Genomic DNA, 20,477 nt, shown 5'->3' with positions numbered 1-20,477 from the left:
CCACCAAGAACACCTGCTCTATCCATTCCCACCCACAGCCTTTTCGCTTCTGTACTTGAGGTCAGACCACTCCCACTACTCTCCATCCAAGCCCCAGGAACAGGAGTGGTGCAGGTTTGCTGAGGGGATGACGGCAGGTCCTGAGGTCATGTGCCTGTTCTTGCATCCTCACCATCGCCCTCCTTCTCTAGGTGATGAATAGAGCCCTCAGAGGGCTTGGGGGAGGGGGATCATTTGGGCGTTCCCTAGCATGTACACTGGGGTTTGCCTGCTCCCAATTCAGTGAATGCACAGAAGGGAAGAACAGCCCTTAGAGAGCACTCTGTTCGCTGAAGATGGAGAAATCCTTGGTTTATGTCCCAAGGGAGCAGGCTCAGCCAGCACCTCGTTTGCTATTAAACTCAAGCCAGGTGCCTTTGCTAATTTCATGGGTGAAATACACCTGCAAAGCCTGTTTTTTAAAAAATCTAGGCCTCACCCTTAGAAATTCAGATTTGGGGGTCGGGAGGTAGGTGAAGTCCCTGAAAAGTCGCATTCTGGTGCCCACGGAAGTATAAGAGTGACTTGCGTGATTAAAGGAAGTTTTCCTGATGATTTCTCAATTTTTGCCCCAAAACTCTGAGGCGGTTAGCCTCCCTGAAAAGTAATGAGAATGTTTCCTGTTATCCCTACAACGACCCCGTGCCCTAGTTCTGGCTCCCGCCATACAGACGAGGGCGCTTCATGCTTCCTGGAACCCACAGAGGGTCTCTGCCAGCGCCGCGGAGATGAGCCGGTTCCTGCGGCTGGCCCTGGGAGAGGGGCTCAACCCCGCAGGGGCACGGGCGAAGACGGAGGAGAACGGGGCTCCGAGAACGGGGGATCGGGGAGTCCCCAAAGCCGGTCATAGTCTTCTCTTGGGGTTCTTTCAGAAGATTCAAATTCCGAGGCGCGCGGGAGGCCGCGGGAACCTCCCGCCCCTTGGGGGTGGGGCTGGCCGCGCTGGGGGCGGGGCCTGACGCCAGAACGCGGAGCGGCCGAGTCTGAGCGCCTGCGGGAAGAGAGCGTCGCGGGCGGCAGGGCCGAGGTGGACGTGAGGTGAGGGGACGTGAAGCGAGGTAAGGGGAGCTGAGGCGGGCGGGTGGCCGGGCCCAGGTGGACGTGAGGTGAGGCGAGGCGAGGCGGGCCAGGCCGGGCCCAGGTGGACGTGAGGTGAGGCGGGGCGGGTGGCCGGGCCGAGGGGGACTTGAGGTGAGGCGGCGGCGCGGGGGCCCTGGCCCCGGGGAGCAGGTCGAGTTTCCGCCGGGAGAGCCGGCCTCTGGGCGGCGCGGGCGGCAGTCCTGGAGATTAGCGGGCGGGAGCTCCTCCCCCCGCCCGCAGTGGGCGCCCGGAGGGGAGAGGGGGAGGGGAGGGGAGGAGGAGGAGGATCGGGGTCGGCACGCCGAGGCCGGAAGGGGTCCGGCGAAGGCAGGCCGTGCGGCTCCCGCAGTGACCGCAGACCGCCCCCGTGCCTCTCTCGGCCGCCGGGCGGAGCTGAAGAACGGCGCCTCGGGGCGGGCCGCCCCCCCGCAGTGCGCCCGGCCTCGGCGAGGCGGACACCGGCCGCCGTGGGGGCCCCGCGATGGGAGACCGTGAGCTAGCGCGACCGCCCCGCCGTGCTCTCGTCTCCAGGCTGTCCCGGGCCGCGCGCGAGCATGTGCGGGCGCACGTCCTGTCACCTGCCTAAGGATGTGCTGGCCAGAGCGTGCGCCTATCGGGACCGGCAGGGCCGGCAGCGGCTCCCCGAGTGGAAGGACCCCGACAAGTACTGCCCCTCGTACAACAAGAGCCCTCAGTCCAGCAGCCCAGTGCTTCTGTCGCGACTGCACTTGGAGAAGGTAACCGCTGGTGTCTGCGCCGCGCCGGCCTCCGGGCCCGCAGGGGATGCTCATCCACTTGGTTTGGGTTTGTCGCGCGCTCAGCCCCTGCTCAGGTCAGCCTTCTGACCCCCGGTTGAGAACCAAGCCGGACCTCGCTGCAAAAAGAAGTTTGATCAGTATCTTCTCATCTAAGAACATGATTCCGTGTTCTTCGGGCTCGTTTCAGGGCTCGTGGGAATGCGTGCCAAATTTGTTTGAACCCCCACCCCCATTTGAATACGCTTTTTAAGACCGCATCTTTCAAACCTCACTGATAATCGGGGTCATTTGAGTATCTTAAAAAAAAAAAAAGATTTCCATGCCCCTTACCAGGCCAGATGAACCAGAATCTCTAGGCCTAGAGCAGGATTAAGACGAGCTAATCTGAAACACCTCTGGTGTTTCTTGAACATGGAAGTTTCTATTTTTTTCTGCTTGTGTTTATGTTTGTCTTTTACCGAAGCTAGGAACAGATGTGGTTGGTTTGGCTATCAGGAGTTTAATTGCACTCATTGTTTCTGTAGTATTTACCTCTGTGGTGTTGGAGTGAACAGTAATTCATAATCATGTTTTGGTTCTTTGCTTTATCTCCTGAATGTGTGTTTGGGCGTGTGTGCATGCACGTGGGCACCAGTGCTAGCATGCAGTAAATGAAATGCTTAATTCCAGAAATGAATGATTTCTCCATGTCTTAAGCATTTTATTTTATTTATCGTAAGATTTTATTTATTTATTTTAGAGAGCACAAGTGGGAGAGGCAGAGAGAGAGAGAGAATCCCAAGCAGACTCCACACTGAGTGGGGAGCCTGCTGGGGCTTGATCCTAGGACCCTGAGATCAGGACCCCAGCCAAAAACAAGAGTTGAACACTCAACTGACTGCGCCACCCAGGCGACCCTCCTTGTCTTAAGCGTTTTAAATGCCCTTGATAAGTTATTAAAAATCATGATTGTGGGGCGCCTGGGCAGCGCAGTCATTAAGCGTCTGCCTTCGGCTCAGGGCGTGATCCCGGCGTTTCGGGATGGAGTCCCACATCGGGCTTCTCTGCTGGGAGCCTGCTTCTTCCTCTCCCACTCCCCTGCTGTGTTCCCTCTCTCGCTGGCTGTCACATAAATGAATAAAATCTTTAAAAAAATTAAAAATAAATAAAAATAAATAAAATAAAAATCATGATTGTTTCCATCCTGGATTTTTATTCTGTTTGGTCCATAATGCTTAAATCACTTTAGAGTCTATTGTGCCCCTGCTACTTGTCAGAATTCTTGTGATAATATTGTAGTCGAGGTTCATTTCTATATTATTTGAAATAAACATACCAAATAACATTGATCTTTTTGGTTGAATGAAGCTATATACTTGAAATAGTTTATTCTTGAGCTATTTTTACTGGGTGCATCCTTCCCTGTTGAAACTAAAAACTTTTTTTTTTTTTAATGAGAGGGAAATCAAAATAAAACATAGCATGGGGAACTTCAGCTAGGAAAGGAAAGAATAAAACATGTTTCAAAGGAAGCCTAATTTGAAGTGAAAAGACAGATTGCATGTATGTGCCTTTTTTAGCCTTGGTTCTATCACATCTTTAGAATTATAGAATGAATGTTAGCTGGAAGAAAAATTTGTTTAACAGCTGTGAAGACAGAAGTGTAGAGATAACCTAAGACTTGTCTTAGGTTACCCAGTGAGTGAGGGTACAGAGCTGAGACTGAGGTCCAGACCATTTTTCTCCCACTCCAGTAGATGCTTCCTGGAACTAGGAATGGAGAAGGTGGAGCCCCTAGCAAACAGAACCCCCTCCCCCTTTCCATCAGTGGTACAAATTTACTAATGTAGTGTTTTGACTCCACATCTCTAATTAATTTTGTTAAGATTGCTGGGGTTTCCTAATTTTGATAAATATGAGGTTCCATTTGTCTCAAACCTGTAAATTGTAAAACAAAATTAGAATCATTTTAGCTGTTCATTAATCCATATCATCAATGGCCAACACATGTGTATAGATTGCAACATTTGCATTTGAAACCACTGATTTGCAAATTACTTCCTCTTTCATTTATCTACCCCAGCTGTACCAGCTGTTCTGGTCACAAGTCCAAAAAGGTAGAAGGAAAAGATGACTAATACTGAGCAATATTTTCAGTATTTTGGCTTCTCAGCCACTTTCTGTTCATTGTTCCCAGTAGGGGGCAGCCTCATGTTTGGGTTTGGCTTAGAATTGTCCAGTGAACACACTAACATTGAAGGTGATGATCAGTGGGTGGGAAAGTAGGATTTCTCAACCTTGGCACTTTTGGGTGGGGTGCTGTCCTGTGCATTGCAGAATGTTTAGCAGCATTACTGGCCTCTACCCACCAGATGCCAGTAGCATACCCCCTTTTCTCCCTGCTAGATCTTGGTGGGGAAGGGTTGTCAAAATTGCATGTTGAGAATGTCAAATTTAGTGTATTGTTTTGCAAATTCTGATAAAAGATCATTCAGACGACCATTGTATACTGTTCTCTCATTTATGCTTTGGATTGGGGGCTCTTCTGCTTGGAAGGCACATTTGGTTCTGGAAGAGAGGATTCACAAAAGCTGTCTTTCTTCATTTTGGGTTGTTTGGGTTTTTTTTTCAAGATTTGTTTCAGAGACAGATCACCCACGTGTGCACTTTAGTATGGAGAGGGGCAGAGGGAGAGGATCTCAGGCAGACTCCCCGTTGTTTTCAGAGCCCAAAGAACTTGATCTCACAACCCAGAGATTATAACCTGAGCCAAAATCAAGAGTCCTGGGACACCTGGGTGGCTCAGTCATTAAGCGTCTGCCTTCGGCTCAGGTCATGATCCCAGAGTCCTGGGATCGAGCCCCATATCGGGCTCCCTGCTCCTTGAGCCTGGTTCTCCCTCTCTTCCTGCTTCCTACTCTCCCTGCTTGTGCGCGCTCTCTCTCTCTGTCAAATAAATAAAATCTTAAAAAAAATAATAACAAAAAACAAAATCAAGAGTCAGACTCTTAGGGCGCCTGGGTGGCTCAGTTGTTAAGCGTCTGCCTTCAGCTCAGGTCATGATTTCAGGGAACAGATTTTTCTCTTTTCCTCATTCTTCTAGGCTTGAAGAATTAATCAGTCCTGTTTTCTTTTTCCATTTACCATCACAATTTTATTTCTAGTCTATCTTCTGGTGGTGTCTTTTATTCTTACTACCATCACAAGCCCCACCATATCCTTACCCCCAAACCATCATGGTAGCACCCAGAATGCACTCTCTGCTCATGATGTCTTCCAACCCATGGTGTACTACACCATGTAGAATAGTGAGTGTGTGTGTGCGTGAGCAGGCGCATGCATATGTGCGCAGGCATTTTAATCCGTAGATTTCATCAAGTTCTCAAGGGGCCAGTTACCCCCCCAAAATTTTAACAACCGTATGTAGGAGTCCCCCAAGGGTTCCCCCACATTTGGAGGTTCATTAGGAAGGACTCAACGTATTAAGGCACTTTATGGCTAATGTTTATTGCAGTGAAAGGATACATAATAGAATCAGCAAGGGAAAAAGACACCAGTAGGAATCTGGAAAAAATCCACACACAGGCTTCCTTTTCTTCTCTCCTTCCTGTAAGGGGATACACCAGGCGTGTTCCTTCTCCAGAAATGAAAAACGTAATTATGGGCAGTGTTTCTGCCTGGGGCAACCCACTAGAAACTGAAAATCCAAGATTGTTTTTTATTTTGCTTTGTTTTGTTCCATTTTGCTTTTAAAGATTTTATTTTACGGGCTCCTGGGTGGCTTAGTCGTTAAGCATCTGCCTTCAGCTCAGGGAGTGATCTCGGCGTTCTGGGATTGAGTCCCGCATCAGGCTCCTCTGCTGGGAGCCTGCTTCTTCCTCTCCCACTCCCCTTGCTTGTGTTCCCTCTCTCGATGGCTGTCTCCCTCTCTGTCAAATAAATAAAATAAAATCTTTAAAAATAAATAAAAATTTAAAAAATAAAGATTTTATTTTAGGGATACTTGGGTGGCTCAGTCGGTTAAGTGGCCAACTCATGATTGTGGCTCAGGTCATGATATCAGTCCTGGGATTCAGCACTACATTGGGCTTCATGCTCAGCGGGGAGTCTGTTTGAGGATTCTCTCCCTCTGCCTCTCCCCCCACTCACGCACACACTCTCTTTCTAAAATAAATACTTAAAAGTAGATTTTATTTTTTTAAAGATTTTATTTATTTGAGGGAGGGAGCACAAGCAGGGGGAGTGGGAGAGGGAGAAGCAGGCTCCCCAGTGAGCAGGGAGCCTGATGCAGGGCTCATCCCAAGACGCTGGGGTCATGACCTGAGCTGAAGGCAGACGCTTAACCGACTGAGCCACCAAGGCTCCCCTATTTTATTTTTTTAAAGAGGCTCCACACCCAATGTGGGGATCAAACTCATGACCCTGAGATCAAGAGTCACATGTTCTACCAACTGAACCAGCCCCCCAAAAGCCTAAGGTTTTTATTGGGTACTCTGCCTAGCAAGCAACGAAATTCCAGACTCTCAGAAGGAAAGCAGATGTTCGGCATAAACCTCATTTTTGCACAGACTAGGCACAGTAAACCAAACCATTCCTATCAGTTAGGAAAAGGGGAAAACATCCAAGTTAGGAAAAAAATCCAAGGTGCCAGATGCTGAGGGCCAACCTTGTAAGCAGGCCCTCCTAAAAATAGCATCCTCAGGCTTGCTATTATTTTTCTGCACAAAACCACTTCCTACACATTCTTGACATTGCCTCTTTGTTCGTTTAAGTTCTTTTTTTTTTTTTTAAGTTTATTTGCTTTTAATAATCTCTACACCCAGGGAGGGGCTCAAACTTACAACCCTAAGATCGAGAGTCACATGCTCCTCCAACTGAGCCAGCCAGGCACCCCTGTTCATTTAATTTCATATCTGGTCTTCCCTCCCATCTCTTTGTCTGAATTCTTTACCTCTTGTGGGATCTAATTTAAGAACCACCCCACCCACCCCTGTCCTTTTTGCCCCTTCTAAGGAGTTGATACTTCTGCATTCCATCTCTTACAGATCACTTTCCGCTGAACTCTTTTGCTACTCCTATTACCACTTATATGGCCATTAGCCTGTTGTTTCTCAAATTATTAATATTTTTATGTCCTTGTGGCCTTACATGTTATAGTGAGGTGAAGCACCACCCTTTGAGGTGAAGCACATTGCATGTGCCCCACAACACTGTCTGCATCCCTTGATCATAGCATGTAGTTCATTGTATTATTCTTGTCTGTGACATGTGCTTCTTGAGAGCTGGGACCACATGAACTACTAGGCCTAGCACTATGTCTCTCTCATAGGAGGCACTAAGTAAATGTTTACAGAGACTAAACTTCTTTGTATCACCCACCCTACCTAAGCAGTATGTCTTACGTTCTGATAAATGCTGAAAACATTAAAATTGTTTTCAAGGGATGCCTGGGTGGCTCAGTCAGTTGAGCGTCTGCCTTTGGCTCAGGTCATGATCCCAGAGTCCTAGGATTGAGTACCGCATCAGGCTCCTTGCTCAGCGGAGAGCGTGCTTCTGCCTCTGCTGGCTGCTCCTCCTGCTTGTGCTCACTCTCTCTCTCTCTCTCTGACAAATAAATAAAATCTTAGAAAAAACTCTTAAAAAATAAAATGGTTTTTAAGTAGAATCTTTCCCTTTTAATAATCTCTGTATTTTTGGTATTTCAATGTAATGTAATACATGTGCTACATTTGCTTTTCTCAATTTCATTATGATCTCCTCACTGGATCTTAACCTTTTCCCATGACAGGGTGCAGACTCATCTGAACGTATCATTGCTCCCATGCGATGGGGGTTGGTCCCATCTTGGTTCAAAGAGAGTGATCCTTCCAAGCTGAAGTTCAATACTTCCAACTGTCGTAGTGATACCATAATGGAGAAACGTTCCTTCAAGGTAGGTAGCAGGTGTAGGGAAAAGGCACATACTCTGTTCTTTTTTCCAACAGAGCTGTTAGTGCCTTATATACCTGAGAAATAAAATAAGGTTCTCCTGGAAAGTGTGTTCCCAGTTGCTAATAACGTTGAGTACTGTTAAATATATTACTGTATAAGTCATCCCAAAACTTAGTGGTTTAAAACAAAACTATTATTATTTCTCATATTCTGTAGGTTGACTGAGTTCAACTGGACAGTTTTCACTTGGAGGTTCTCATGCACTTAAAATTAGATGCAGCTGGGGCTGGAGTGCATTATTTAATATTTTCAACAGTTGTGTGAGTGGTGACTTTATGCATAAGAAAAGGGAGAAACAGAAATTAAATAACTGTTCTAAGGTCATACATTGGTGGACCTGAGATTTTAACTCAAGGCCATGACACATCCTGTCAGTAAGACCCTATCTTGTTCACATTTTCCCTCAGGTACCTCTTGGAAAGGGAAGACGCTGTGTCGTTTTAGCAGATGGATTCTATGAGTGGCAGCGATGTCAGGTTACTAGCCAAAGGCAGCCATACTTCATCTACTTCCCCCAAGCCAAAACGGAAAAGGTATTGTCAACAGCACCCATGGTAGATACTTCAAAAGGGATAAAGAAGCTAATCCAAAGGACATTTTGTTTCTTTCTTCATAGAATATTTTTTTAAATAACTGCTTTATTGAGGTATAATTCATGAAATTCACCTTTTTAAAGTACGCAAGTCAGTGATTTTTTTAGTATATTAAAAGTTGTGCAGCTATCACTACTGTCTAATTTTACAGTTTCATCACCCTGAAAAGAAACCCAATATCCATTATCCATCACTCTCCGTTCCCTATTCCCCCCTGCCCTACCACTAATCTTTTGGTCTCTATAGATTTGCCTATATTGGACATTTAATATATTTAAAATCATACAATATGTGGTCTTTTTGTGTGGCTTCTTTTACTCAATATAACGTTTTCAGCGTTGATCCATGTGGTATCATGTGTCACTACTTCATTGCTCATTTATGGCTCGTCCATTATGTGAATAGGCCACATTTTGTTTATTCATTCACCGGTTAATGGACACTTGGGTTGTTTCTACTTTTGACTGCTACAAATAATGCTGCTGTGAATATTCATGTACAAGTTTTTATATGGATATCTGTTTTAATTTCTCTTGGGTGTATGCCTAGGGGCGGATTTGCTAGGTCACATGGTGACTCTGTATTTAACATTCCCCTCATAGAACTCTCATTTTAAGGGACGCTTGGGTGGCTTAGTCAGTTAAGTGTCTGCCTTCGGCTCAGGTCACGATCCCAGGGTCCTGGGATCAAGTCCTGCATAGGGCTTCTTGCTTGGCCGGGGGGCCTGCTTCTCTCTCTGCCAGCCACTCACCCTGCTTGTGCTCACTCACTGTCTTTCTCACACACCGATAAATAAATAAAATCTTAAAAAAACAAAACAAAAATCAACCTAATTTTAAGGCAAAGAATTTAGCCTGTTCGCGTAACATTATAAGGAAATTGAAAACAAATTAGACATGCCAACATCATGTTTTCATTTTAATCACATTTATTTCTTTGATACTGCTAAAGCGTTTGCATTCTCATCACAGTTTGCTTCGTTAAAATTGGGAATTATTGTGGGTGGGGAGATGGGGTAACAGGGTGACAGGCATTAAGGAGGGCATGTGATGTGATGAGCCCTGGGTGTTAGATGCAACTGATAAGTTACTGAGCTCTACATCTGAAACTAATGATGTACTATATATTGGCTAATTGAATTTAAATTTTTTAAAAAATTGGGAATTATTGGGGGTGCCTGGCTACTGAAACACACAAGTCAACAGTCATAGGCCAATGGTGAATGCTCAAGGAAGGCATGCTTGTGAAGTTATGGGGGCATAGAGGAGAGCATATAACTCAGATTGGGGCATCATAGAAGGGTTCCTAGAGGAAGGAATTTTATAGTGTTTAGAAGATACAATTGATGTAATTATCAATCTGATGGGGTTAAAAAATTCTTTATTTTGCTAATTGTTTTCTGTTTCATTCATTCAACATGTTTTTCCTGGCTGCTTTTTTTTTTTTATCTTTTTGTTTTTAAAGATTTTATTTATTTGCCAGAGAGAGAGAGAGAGCACAAGTAGGAAGAGTGGTAGGCAGAGGGAGAAGCAGGCTCCCCACTGAGCAAGGAGCCTGATGCAGGACTTGATCCCAGGACCCTGGGATCGTGACCTGAGCCAAAGGCAGACACTCAACTGACTAAGCCACCCAGGTGTCCCTCCTGGCTGCTTTTAAATTGAGTACTTTTTATTTTGTCTCCACTTCTGGCTTATTATTTTTACTTCTTTTAAAAAAAATTTTTTTTTAAGATTCTGTTTATTTGAGAGAGAGCACAAACGGGGGTGGGGGGGCAGCAAGCAGAGGGAGAGGGAGAAGCAGGCTCCTCACCAAGCAGAGAGCCTGATGTGGGGCTCAATCCCAGGACCCTGGGATCATGACCTGAGCTGAAGGCAGACACTCAACCAACTGAGCCACCCAGGCACCCCTAAAAATGTTTTTGATAGGGGCTCTGTAGGAAACATTTTAAATTAATAATCTGCATTCAAGAATAAATTGCTTCTTGTGTAGTATAAGAACTTTGTAACAGTATGGTCCTGATTCCTCCTATCTTTTGGTATATTGTCATACATTTTACTTTTTCATATGCTACAAATTCACAATACATTGCTACTGTTTTGCTTTAGAGAGTCGATTATATTTTAGAGTGATAAAAAATAAGTTTTACACTTACCTTAATTTTTAGCCATTTCCATGGATCTGTACTTTTTGGGTAGATCCAAGTTTCTGTCTGGTATCCTATCCCTTCAGCCTAAAGAACTTCCTTTAGTACTTCTTGTAGTGCAGGCCTGCTGGTAATGAATTCTGTTTTTGTTTGTCCAGAAAACTATCTAGTTCATTTTTGAAATCATCATTATTCTCTTTATGAGATATAACTTACATGTAATAAAATTAACCCTTTTAAAGTATATAGTGGTTTTAGTATTCAAAATGTTGGGTAACTATCATCAGTATCTAATTTCAGAACATTATTACCACCCCAAAAAGAAGCCCCATGCCCATTTTTTAATTCAGTTAGCCAACATATAGTTCATCATCAGTTTCAGATACAGGGTCCAGTAATTCATCAGTTGCATATAACACCCAGTGCTCATCAAATCACATGCCCTGCTTAATGCCCATCACCCAATTACCCCATCCCCCACCCACATCCCCTCCGGCAACCCTCAGTTTGTTTCCTATAGTTAAGAGTCTCTCATGGTTTTTCTCCCCCATGCCCCTTTTTAATCATGTTCTGGCCCCGGCACCTGGCATCACTATGTGCATTTTTGAATGGTGTTTTCACTTTGTATAGGATTCTGGGTTGGCAGTTTTTTTTGGTTTTTTTCCAGCACTTAAAAAAAAAATACTCCATTGCCTCTGGCTCTACTAGTTTCTTTTGAAAGGTCTACTGTAATTCTTGTCTTTTTTCTTCTGTTTGTAATGTGTGCTTCCACTGCTCCTCTTTGCCTAATGCCTTCAAGATTTTCTCTGGTTTTCAGCAGTTTGAATATGATGTGTGTAGTTTTTATGCGTGTGTGTGTGTTTGGCATGTTTTCTGAGCTCCCTCAGGTCTGTGATTTGATTTCTTTCATAATTTTTGGTAAAGTTTCAGCCATCATATATTCAGGTATTTCTTGCTCTTCACTTTCTGGGATTCTAATTACATGTTAGACAATTTGATATTGTCCCATAGTTCTTGAATGTTCTCTTCTGTGTATTTTATTTTTCTCTGTGCTTTAGTTTGGGTAGTTTTTATTGTCAAATCTTCTTATTTTGCCAAGATTTCTTCTCTGTAATGTATGTTGTCTACGTTTTCTACAAGACCCTCTAACATATTAATTAAACTTACTTTAAATTTCCTTTCTGATAGTTTTAGTATTTGGGAAAAGAAATATCTTGGGTCTGGTTCTGTTGATTTCTATATCTCTTGGCAGTTCATTGTGCTTCCTGGATTTTTTTTTGTCTTGTAATTTTTGATTGATTGCCAGACATAGAGACTGATACATATAATATTTATGTCTGGAAATGGATACACTTATCCTTCTAATAGGCCATTAATGTGTGAGGTTGAGCCGATCTTATCAGGAGTTGAACTGGTTTTGTTGTTACAATTACCTTTATTCACTACAGGCTTTAAATTTCTCTGTGCCATCTTGTTTTCAGGGTAAGGGTGATTTTCCAGAGGGTTTTTCTCAATAGTCCTGCTTCCTTCTGCTGTAGTACCTCCCTTTAGGCCTGTGCTTTGGAAAGGATCTCTCTGTGCTCCTGCTGCTTCCCTAGAATTAGGCTGCTGTTGCTGTCCATGTGGTGCTTGCTGACCTAAAGGGTAGGAGAGTGTTCTTTATTGTCTTCATACAGCCTCAGTCTCAGGCAGATCTGTGGCCCCGGCTGTCAGGCTCAGGCTTTCTCGGGGATCCTACTCCTTCCTCAGGGGAGTAGAGGGATTTTTCTTTTACCCTTCCCCAGACTCAGTGGGTCTTTTCCTGTATCTTAGGGGCAGTAGGCTTTATTACCCATACCCTGGGCCCTGAAGGCTTTTGCTCCTTAGAGGAGAAGTGATTGGGTGAGGCTTCATGCCTTTCCTGATGTACGGGAGCTCCACTCCTCTAGACATGCACCAGCAAGGAAGGCTTTCTCTAGTCTCCTGCTCTGCCTCCATCTTTCTTGTGAGCAGCTGGGGAAGTTCATGGAGAAGAATCCAAAAGCTCATGCAAACTCCCCTGACGTCTACAGCTCCCAGCGATTCTTGACTCTCAGGCTAGCCCACACACTGCTTTTAGCAATTTGGTAATAATTTTATCTGAATGGAGGCCTTGTCTTCCTCCTGTTGCCACCAGTAAGCCAGTACTTATGTCTCTGTCTTCCCTTGGAGGTCCCTGTCTTCCCATAAAGTTCACGCCAGTTGGTTGCCCACTGACCTCAGTTTTCTGATGAATTTAAGAAAAGTTATGATTTTGGGGGCACCTGGGTGGTTCAGTTCGTTAAGCGTTCGACTCTTGATATGAGCTCAGGTTCATGAGTTCAAGCCTCGCATTGGACTCCACGTGGGGCTTGAAAGTAAAAACTAAAAAAATAAATAAAAATAAAATAATAAAATGAAAAGGAAAAATTGATTTTTGTAGATTATCTAGCTTTTTTCTTATTGTTAAGGTGGAGGGGGTACTCTTCCCAGCTTTCTATATTCTAGGTCCTTAATTGAATCTTAAATGGCAAGTAGGAGCTGGCATGATGAGAAATGGCAGGACATTTTGGGCAGAGGAAGTTGTTCTGGCAAGATAAAAAGGCACGAAGTTGCACAAGGGCTTCATTTACAGACAGCTGGGTTTGGGTCAAATTAAAATTATTAGTAAAAGCTAGAATGATGGGCTGGATTGTGGAAGTCCTGAATGCCCGTTGATGATGTTGGATTGTATTCTAAAAGCATTAAGGAGCCATAACTCCATAGGTTCAGTGGGTACTTGCCATCAAACTTCTTTCCTTTGGCAACAGTGGATCAAGAGGAGTTAATAACACCTGGGCTGAAGTACTTGTAAAATTATTGCCATGTTAGTCTGTAGTAGTGCCCAACCTGTGTGCAGGAGGGGCTGCTGAGTATCTAATCTGCCCACGTATTTTGCTTCCAGTCAGGTAGCGTTGGTGCTGTGGATGGTCCCGAGCACTGGGAGAAAGTCTGGGACAACTGGAGGCTGCTGACAATGGCGGGGATCTTTGACTGCTGGGAGTCCCCAGAAGGAGGAGACCTCCTGTATTCCTACACCATCATCACAGTAGATTCCTGTAAAAGCTTGAATGACATTCACCCTAGGCAAGTCACAGTTCTTATCCCTGGGTCCAAAAGGATTCAGAGGAGGGTTTGTACTCTGCTTTTAGAGAAGTAGCTTTTGGATTCAGTGTTTCTGTATGCACAGATTTAGAGAGTAGCAGTTGCTTTGCAAAATACAGTTACAGTCAATTTGGGTATAATATGACATGCATTCCTAAAAGTCACTACACTATGTCAGACTGTACAGTGAAGACCCAAGAACTTATGGGAAAAGCAGGGTTAGGGGGACAACACATAAAAATTTATCAGGAACGTGTTAAAAAATAATAGGGATCTATTAAAAACAGTACCACAGTTGTCTATGTAGATATTACATTAAATATGGCACTTTACTTTAGAAAGTTCTAGAATTTGCTTGTGGAAAATAAATGTCAGAGAAGTTGTAGCTTATAAGTTATTGTGAAATGGAGGGAGGATTATGCAAAATTTGTGATCTTTTGCGGCCTTAAATCCTGGGGCATGTTTTTCTGCTTTTGAAATGTTCCTTCAGGGGGTGCTGGGTGGCTCAGTTGGTTAAGTGTCTGCCTTAGGCTCAGGTCATGATCTCGGGGGTAAAAAAAAAAAATGTTGGGGGTGCCTGGGTGGCTCAGTTGGTTAGGTGTCTGCCTTCAGCTCGGGTCATGGTCTCAGGGTTGTAGCATTGAGCCCTATGTAGGGCTCTCTGCTCAGTGGGGAGTTTGCTTCTCCCTCTCAATCTCCTCTGTGCTCTTGCTCTCTCTCACTCTTGCTCTCAAATAATCTTTTTTCTTTTTTTTTTTTGTTAAGATTTTATTTATTTGAAAGAGAGAGTGAGAGAACACAAGCGGGGAAATGGCAGAGGGAGAGGGGGAAGGAGACCCCCCACCGAGCAGGGAGCCCAACATGGGGCTCGATCCCAGGAGCCTGAGATCATGACCTGAGCTGAAGGCAGATATTTAACCGACTGAGCCACCCAGGCGCCCTGATAAATAAAATCTTAATTTTTATTTTTTATTTTTTTAAAGATTTTATTTATTCATTTGTTTGTTTGTTTGTTTGTTAGAGAGAGAGAACAAGCATGAGTGAGGGTCAGAGGGAGGGGGAGAAACAGGCTCCCAGCTGAGCAGGGAGCCCGATGCAGGGCTTGATCCCAGGAGGCTGGGATCATGACCTGAGCCAAAGGCAGATGCCCAACGGACTGAGCCACCCAGGTGCCCCTAAATAAAATCTTAAAAAATAAAGAAAAGAAATGTTCCTTTAAGGCATGCATTTATAATAGATACGTATTTAATCAAAATTAAACATTTTGATCCAGTGTATAGCCCCCTCCTGCAATTCACTTCTGTATTAACTGCTGAAAATTCTTGAGCAGCGTTTTCATCCATGCTGATGTCTTCTCCTGACACTGAAAGCTTTGGAAATTCCATCACTGTTTGAAACGACCAAGCCATCCATTACTAGCTCTCAGAGGAGCCACTTCTGTGGTATTTCAGGTCTTTATGTATAAATAGTGCATTCTCTTTTGGAGAAAGCAGTTTTTTCATTGTTTGACATTCAGTCCTTATGCTAAAGAATCTCTTCATTGTTTCTGTTTCTTTAGGCCTGATTGATACTGACTTCATGATACTTCTTGAAGTTGTTGCAGCCATAGACATCCTTTTATTTTCACAGTGTTGTTGCCGGAGGATTCCTTTATGTCTGTTGCTAAGGAGATATCACATGTTCTCATTTTACTTTGAAGACGCTCTAATAGTTCAAGCTTCTTCTCAGTACTTAAAAGTTTTCCACCTACAGGCACTGCTTCACATGTTTTGAGCTACAAAGTTTAGACCTGTGTGAGATGTTGAATGAAGAGGTTTTTTTTATATAGGGAGAACTTCACAAATGCAAAAAAAAAGAGCAAAACACAACTTTGGAAGATACTGTGCAGTGAGCCACAGTAGCTATCAGTGTTTTAGGTGTGTGTACATGTGTATTCTGTGTGTTCCTAGAAGGTTCTGTTCAGCTGGGTGCAGTTGTCTGTGTGTTCACGTTGTGTTTTCTCACAGATGAAACTGTAAAGTAAACATGAAATTTGCATTATGCTGAAATTGCTCTCTATATAGCAATCACATTGGAACAGATGACATTTTAAAAATAAGCATTAGCAGGGGCGCCTGGGTGTTTCAGTTGGTTAGGCATGTGCCTTCGGCTTTGGTCATGACCTCAGGGTTCTGGGATTGAGCCCCAGGTAGGGCTCCCTGCTCGCAGGTAGCATGCTTCTCCCTCTCCCTCTGCCCGCCACTCCCTCTGCTTGTGTGCTCTCTCTCTGTCAAATAAATAAACAAAATTTTTTTAAAAAGTGTTAGCAGAATTGACTATATGTGTATAGCACTTTAACAAGTTTTGCCAGATCTGAGTGCCCTCAGAAGTGATGCTTGATGTTTTGCTGAAAAAATGCAGTGCTGCACATAATAGGATTATCTATTTTAGCTTATCCTAAGCATTGTATGTGAAATTATACTTTCATGTGATATAGTGGTTCTGTGTTTTGCTAATTTAAGTTCCCATTTCATCTAATCTAAGACACCATTGATTTTATACGCTGTTAAGAAAAGTAAAGTGCTCCCAGTTACTTCCAGCTGAACTATAATACAATGCAGAGACGCCATTCATCAGAAAATGCTTCTAGATTTCAGAGACTAGATTTTTTTTTAAAGATTTATTTATTGGAGAGAGAGCTAGTGAGCGGGGGAGAGGCAGAGGGAAAGAATCTCAAGCACACTCCCCACTGAGCATGGAGCCCTCTGTGGGGCTCCATCTCATGACTCTGAAATCATGACCTGAGCCAAAATCAAGAGTTAGATGCTTAACCCACTGAGCCACCCAGGAGCCCCAATTGTAAAGTATTTTTTATTTTTTATTTATTTTTTTTTTAAAGATTTTATTTATTTGACAGACACAGCAAGAGAGGGAACATAAGCAGGGGGAGTGGGAGAGGGAGAAGCAGGCTTCCCGGTGAGGAGGGAGCCCGATGCAGGGCTCAATCCCAGGACCCTGGGATCATGACCTGAGCCGAAGGCAGACGCTTAATTAAAGTATACGTTTGATTTGTTTAAGTTATACATTTCCGTTATTAAAATAGATGTTTGTGCGTTTATCTCCTAAAATCAACTGTACCACCCACCAGTAAATGTGTAGCATGCTTTGCGTTGGCCTAGGACATAAAACTGGAAGCTAAACATAGGATCTTTTCCTAACATCTCCCTGGGTACCAGGAGTCATCTTAGGTAGCAACATCCTTGCTTTTGAGGCATAGTTTCCTAGAGTTCACAATTATGTGAATAGCTCTTACTGTAAATCCAGAGATTATTACTGATAGACAGATTTTCCCTTTAATTTCCCTTTAATTCAAGGCTGAGTCATCTTAGAAAGTTCACCAATGAGAATGTACACTGGAGTGCACTGGATCCAGTCATAGCACTATTCACTGTCTTTGCCATAAAACTGTAAGCTAGCTCTTCCAGGGTTGAATTTCGTGTCCTGTCAAGTTGTGGTCAGGGAGCATGTGGCAGCAAATCAGCGCATGAGGTGGAGAGAAAGGACAAGTCTCTCCTTAGAATGATTTGTGCTGACTCAGGTCTCCCTTCTGTCCCTACCCTCCCTCTACCTCCCAACTAATGTCTCTACCTCACTGCCTAGGATGCCTGCCATATTAGATGGAGAGGAGGAAGTCTCTAAATGGCTTGACTTTGGTGAGGTCTCAACTCGGGAAGCTCTGAAGTTAATCCACCCCACAGAGAACATCACCTTCCATCCAGTCTCTTGCGTGGTGAACAACACCCGAAACAACACTCCTGAATGTCTGGCTCCTCTCAACTTACTGGTCAAAAAGGTAGGCGCCTGTGACTCTGACGGTCCTTTCAGAGATTTCTGTCTTCTGTCAGAATATCTTAAAAAATATATATATATATATATATATATATATGTCTTTTAGGATTTGGTCTTTCACAATTAGCTTTAATTTAAACCACCTAAGACTCACATTTCCTTATGTATGGCAAGGTCAAGCAGAACGCTATACACAAAACTGGCTGTGACTCAGACTCCTCAGGAGAGCTCTTTCAAAATGTAAAATGTTGGACTGTATCTAGACCTGTTGAGTCAGTATTCAGGGCTGGGCTTCTGTGTCATTAAGAGCTGTGTCAGTGAGTCTGATAAACCAAGTTTGAGGACTCCTATCTAGAGGGTGATTGCAAGAAAGACAAAGGAGCCCTTGTCCATAATTGTATCTTTGTCTGCAGCTGTGGAGTTTTTTTTCTATCTCTTTTCTGTACTCTGCTTTCCCAACTACAAGTTGGAGGAGTTCCAATCCTTATACTCCTTTAGGAGGATTTGAGAACATTCCTGCCATGAACTTTAACTTTTTAGAATTGTCAAGGATCCGGTTGTAATTTGAAGGGAAGGTGAACAGGCCAAAGACCTTCAGTGGGAACAGAAGTTCCAGAGCAAAGGTTTCGGAACAGCAGGTTTTTCAGGTGGCACCAAGGGACTTAAGTAGGACATGACTCTGAGTGTTCCAAGAATAGACATCTTAGAATGCCTGAGAATTGTTAAGGACAATGATTGCAAAACAGCTACCCCTCATTTTTCTGAAGGTTTCTAAGTTTTCCATACTCAGTGTCATCTTTTTTTCTTTTGTCTCAGTTCTCGTCAAACTCCTGCAATCCTGATCCTTTTATTCATTAGATGTCTCCAAAAATATAAAAATGTAATGATACACATTCATTTTGTGCTAGATACTGCCCATTTCTGCTATAGTCTTTACTCCTGAAGAATTCCCATTCTGGAGAAGTGGCATTATAGGAATTCAGAACCTTTGGTTCAGGGTTGGGGTGCAGGTGTGAGAGCAGGAGGGAGCAGTGCTGGTTGAGGAGAGGCTGCACCGTGGGGAAACAGGTCATCCTGTTCAGCCTTAGCTGAATCCTTAATCGCGGTGACTGTTTGAAGCCGTACTTCTCCAGTTTCATGGCCCTGCACTCAGCCTGGTCACACTGAATTATATCCTTTTCCCTGAGAAGGCTTTTTTCTCTGCACCTGTTTGGAATGCCCATCAGCTCTCTTTTCTGACTGACTGATACCACACACCTCATCTGTGAGGCCTGCTCTAAGAGCTCCTCCCTATCCCTTGCACCCCTTGGAGCATACTCGGTTGCTCCTCTCTTCTCCCCACTCCTGACCAGTGGGCCCCATCTGGCTCCCAGTAACATTTTCTAAGCCTGGGTCAGTACCTAATGCCTCTTCCCCTGTTTCTTCCCTTGAAGTTGGCTTATTCCCAATAGCTTGAGCTGGGTGGTTTGAACATTTTCTTCTTTCTCCTAGGAGCTCAAGGCAAGTGGTAGTAGCCAGAAGATGATGCAATGGCTGGCCACAAAGTCACCCAAAAAGGAAGAGCCCAAAACACCCTCAAAGGCAGAGTCAGATGTGCCCCAGTGGTCCAGCCAGTTCCTGCAAAAGAGCCCACTCCCCACCAAGAGAGGAGGTGCAGGACTCCTGGAGCGATGGCTAAAGCAGGAGAAGGAAGAGGAGCCCGAAGCCAAGCGGCCTCACAGCCAGTAACACTGTATTTTCAGAGACTACGACCGCGATTTCCTGTACTAAATATTGTTACGATAACAGGTGCTTGTGTTATATGTGTGTGGATTTGCTTTGGGATGAGATAGCACAGTTAGTTTAGAGTTGTGGATTCATGAGTGAGTGGCTGTCCTGGCTGCAACCAGAAACTCACAGTGGAGCAAATGGGCAGCCTGGGTAGAGTAGGGACCACCACCATCAATAATTCATAGGGGCCTTTATACCTGGTTTGACCCGTGGAGCCTTCTCTCAAAGCTAGACCTTGCTGGCAGTTCTCAGCCCTGACCTGGTACTGCTCATAGAAGGCTGTTTTCTGCTCAGCTTTTGGGTTCTGTCAGCCTTTTGGAATTAAGTTCTTAAAACACTGTATTTTTTTCCTGAATAAATTATATTTGATAAACTGTTTACATTTCAGAAAATGCTGCTGCAGGGGAAGTTCTGGATCTTACTGTTTCCTCCTGGCATCGGTCCTAAGAAATGGATTTTGTCACAAACATGGAGCACTGGAGCTTTCTGTGAACAAAACTGCTTTTTTGGAAACCGCAAAAAGGCTGGAGGTTGGGGGGGATGGGTGTTTCTTTGTTGAGTCTGTTCACTCAATACTTAGGAGTTTTGTGAATCCTTTAGCTTAAAACCAAGCTGAGTGCTTGCCAAACTGGAGACGGGAGGAGAATGGGACACAGAGGCCAAGACCCTGTCCTGACCACAGGGATCGTAGATCTGGTTGAGGAGAAGCCCCAGTCATAGCCCACCAAGCCCCATCCAGAGCCCCAGCCTGTTCAGAACCCCTGTGATTTGCTCTGCAGGCTCCTTCTTGGCACTGAACCACTTTATAATTATTTGAAATGGTTATCTAGTCTTCTCCCCCACCCAGCTCATTAGCTTTCTGAAGGCAGGGGCCGCTTTTCCACCATTGTTTTCTCCCAGTGTTAACGATGTGTAACTACTTGTTAGGTGACTGCGAGCGCTTACTACATGCCCCGCCCTGTACTGGACAAGGAGCGACAGGCATTAAGACAGACAACTACACCCGGCAATTGTGTGTGCACGCGCCCTGAAGGGATACCAAGAGCCAGGGCCGCCGTCGATGGGGGGGGGGGGGGCGGGTGTTGCTTCAGCAAGGTTTCCGCAAGCCTCCGGGGAAGAGGAGGTGCACAGGCCGCGGGGAGAGCACGCGGGGCG

The 20,477-nt window shown here is 44.5% G+C and overlaps 1 protein-coding gene across 3 annotated transcripts; it reads left to right on the top strand.

Moving 5' to 3' along the window:
* Positions 1–978: 978 nt before the first annotated feature.
* Positions 979–19,700, top strand: HMCES (5-hydroxymethylcytosine binding, ES cell specific). Of its 3 annotated transcripts, none has more exons than XM_045812424.2 (7): positions 979–1,077; positions 1,651–1,856; positions 7,645–7,788; positions 8,255–8,380; positions 13,525–13,706; positions 17,364–17,556; positions 19,044–19,700. In XM_045812424.2, exons 2-7 carry the CDS (start codon positions 1,674–1,676, stop codon positions 19,278–19,280), a joined length of 1,065 nt encoding a protein of 354 aa, XP_045668380.2. In that variant the 5' UTR covers positions 979–1,077; positions 1,651–1,673; the 3' UTR covers positions 19,281–19,700. The 3 variants fall into 3 exon arrangements, with proteins under 3 accessions (XP_045668380.2, XP_045668379.2, XP_087722857.1); XM_045812423.2 differs by having other exon boundaries at positions 996–1,097; XM_087866731.1 differs by lacking the exon at positions 979–1,077 and adding an exon at positions 1,089–1,191.
* The last annotated feature ends 777 nt before the right edge of the window (positions 19,701–20,477 follow it).

The sequence above is a fragment of the Ursus americanus genome, chromosome 14 (assembly GCF_024610735.1).
Source record: "Ursus americanus isolate L20-20 chromosome 14, mUrsAme1.1.p, whole genome shotgun sequence".
NCBI classification, from domain to species: Eukaryota; Metazoa; Chordata; class Mammalia; order Carnivora; family Ursidae; genus Ursus; species Ursus americanus.
Note: the sequence above shows the minus strand (reverse complement) of the source record. Positions and strands in the feature narration are given on the sequence as shown.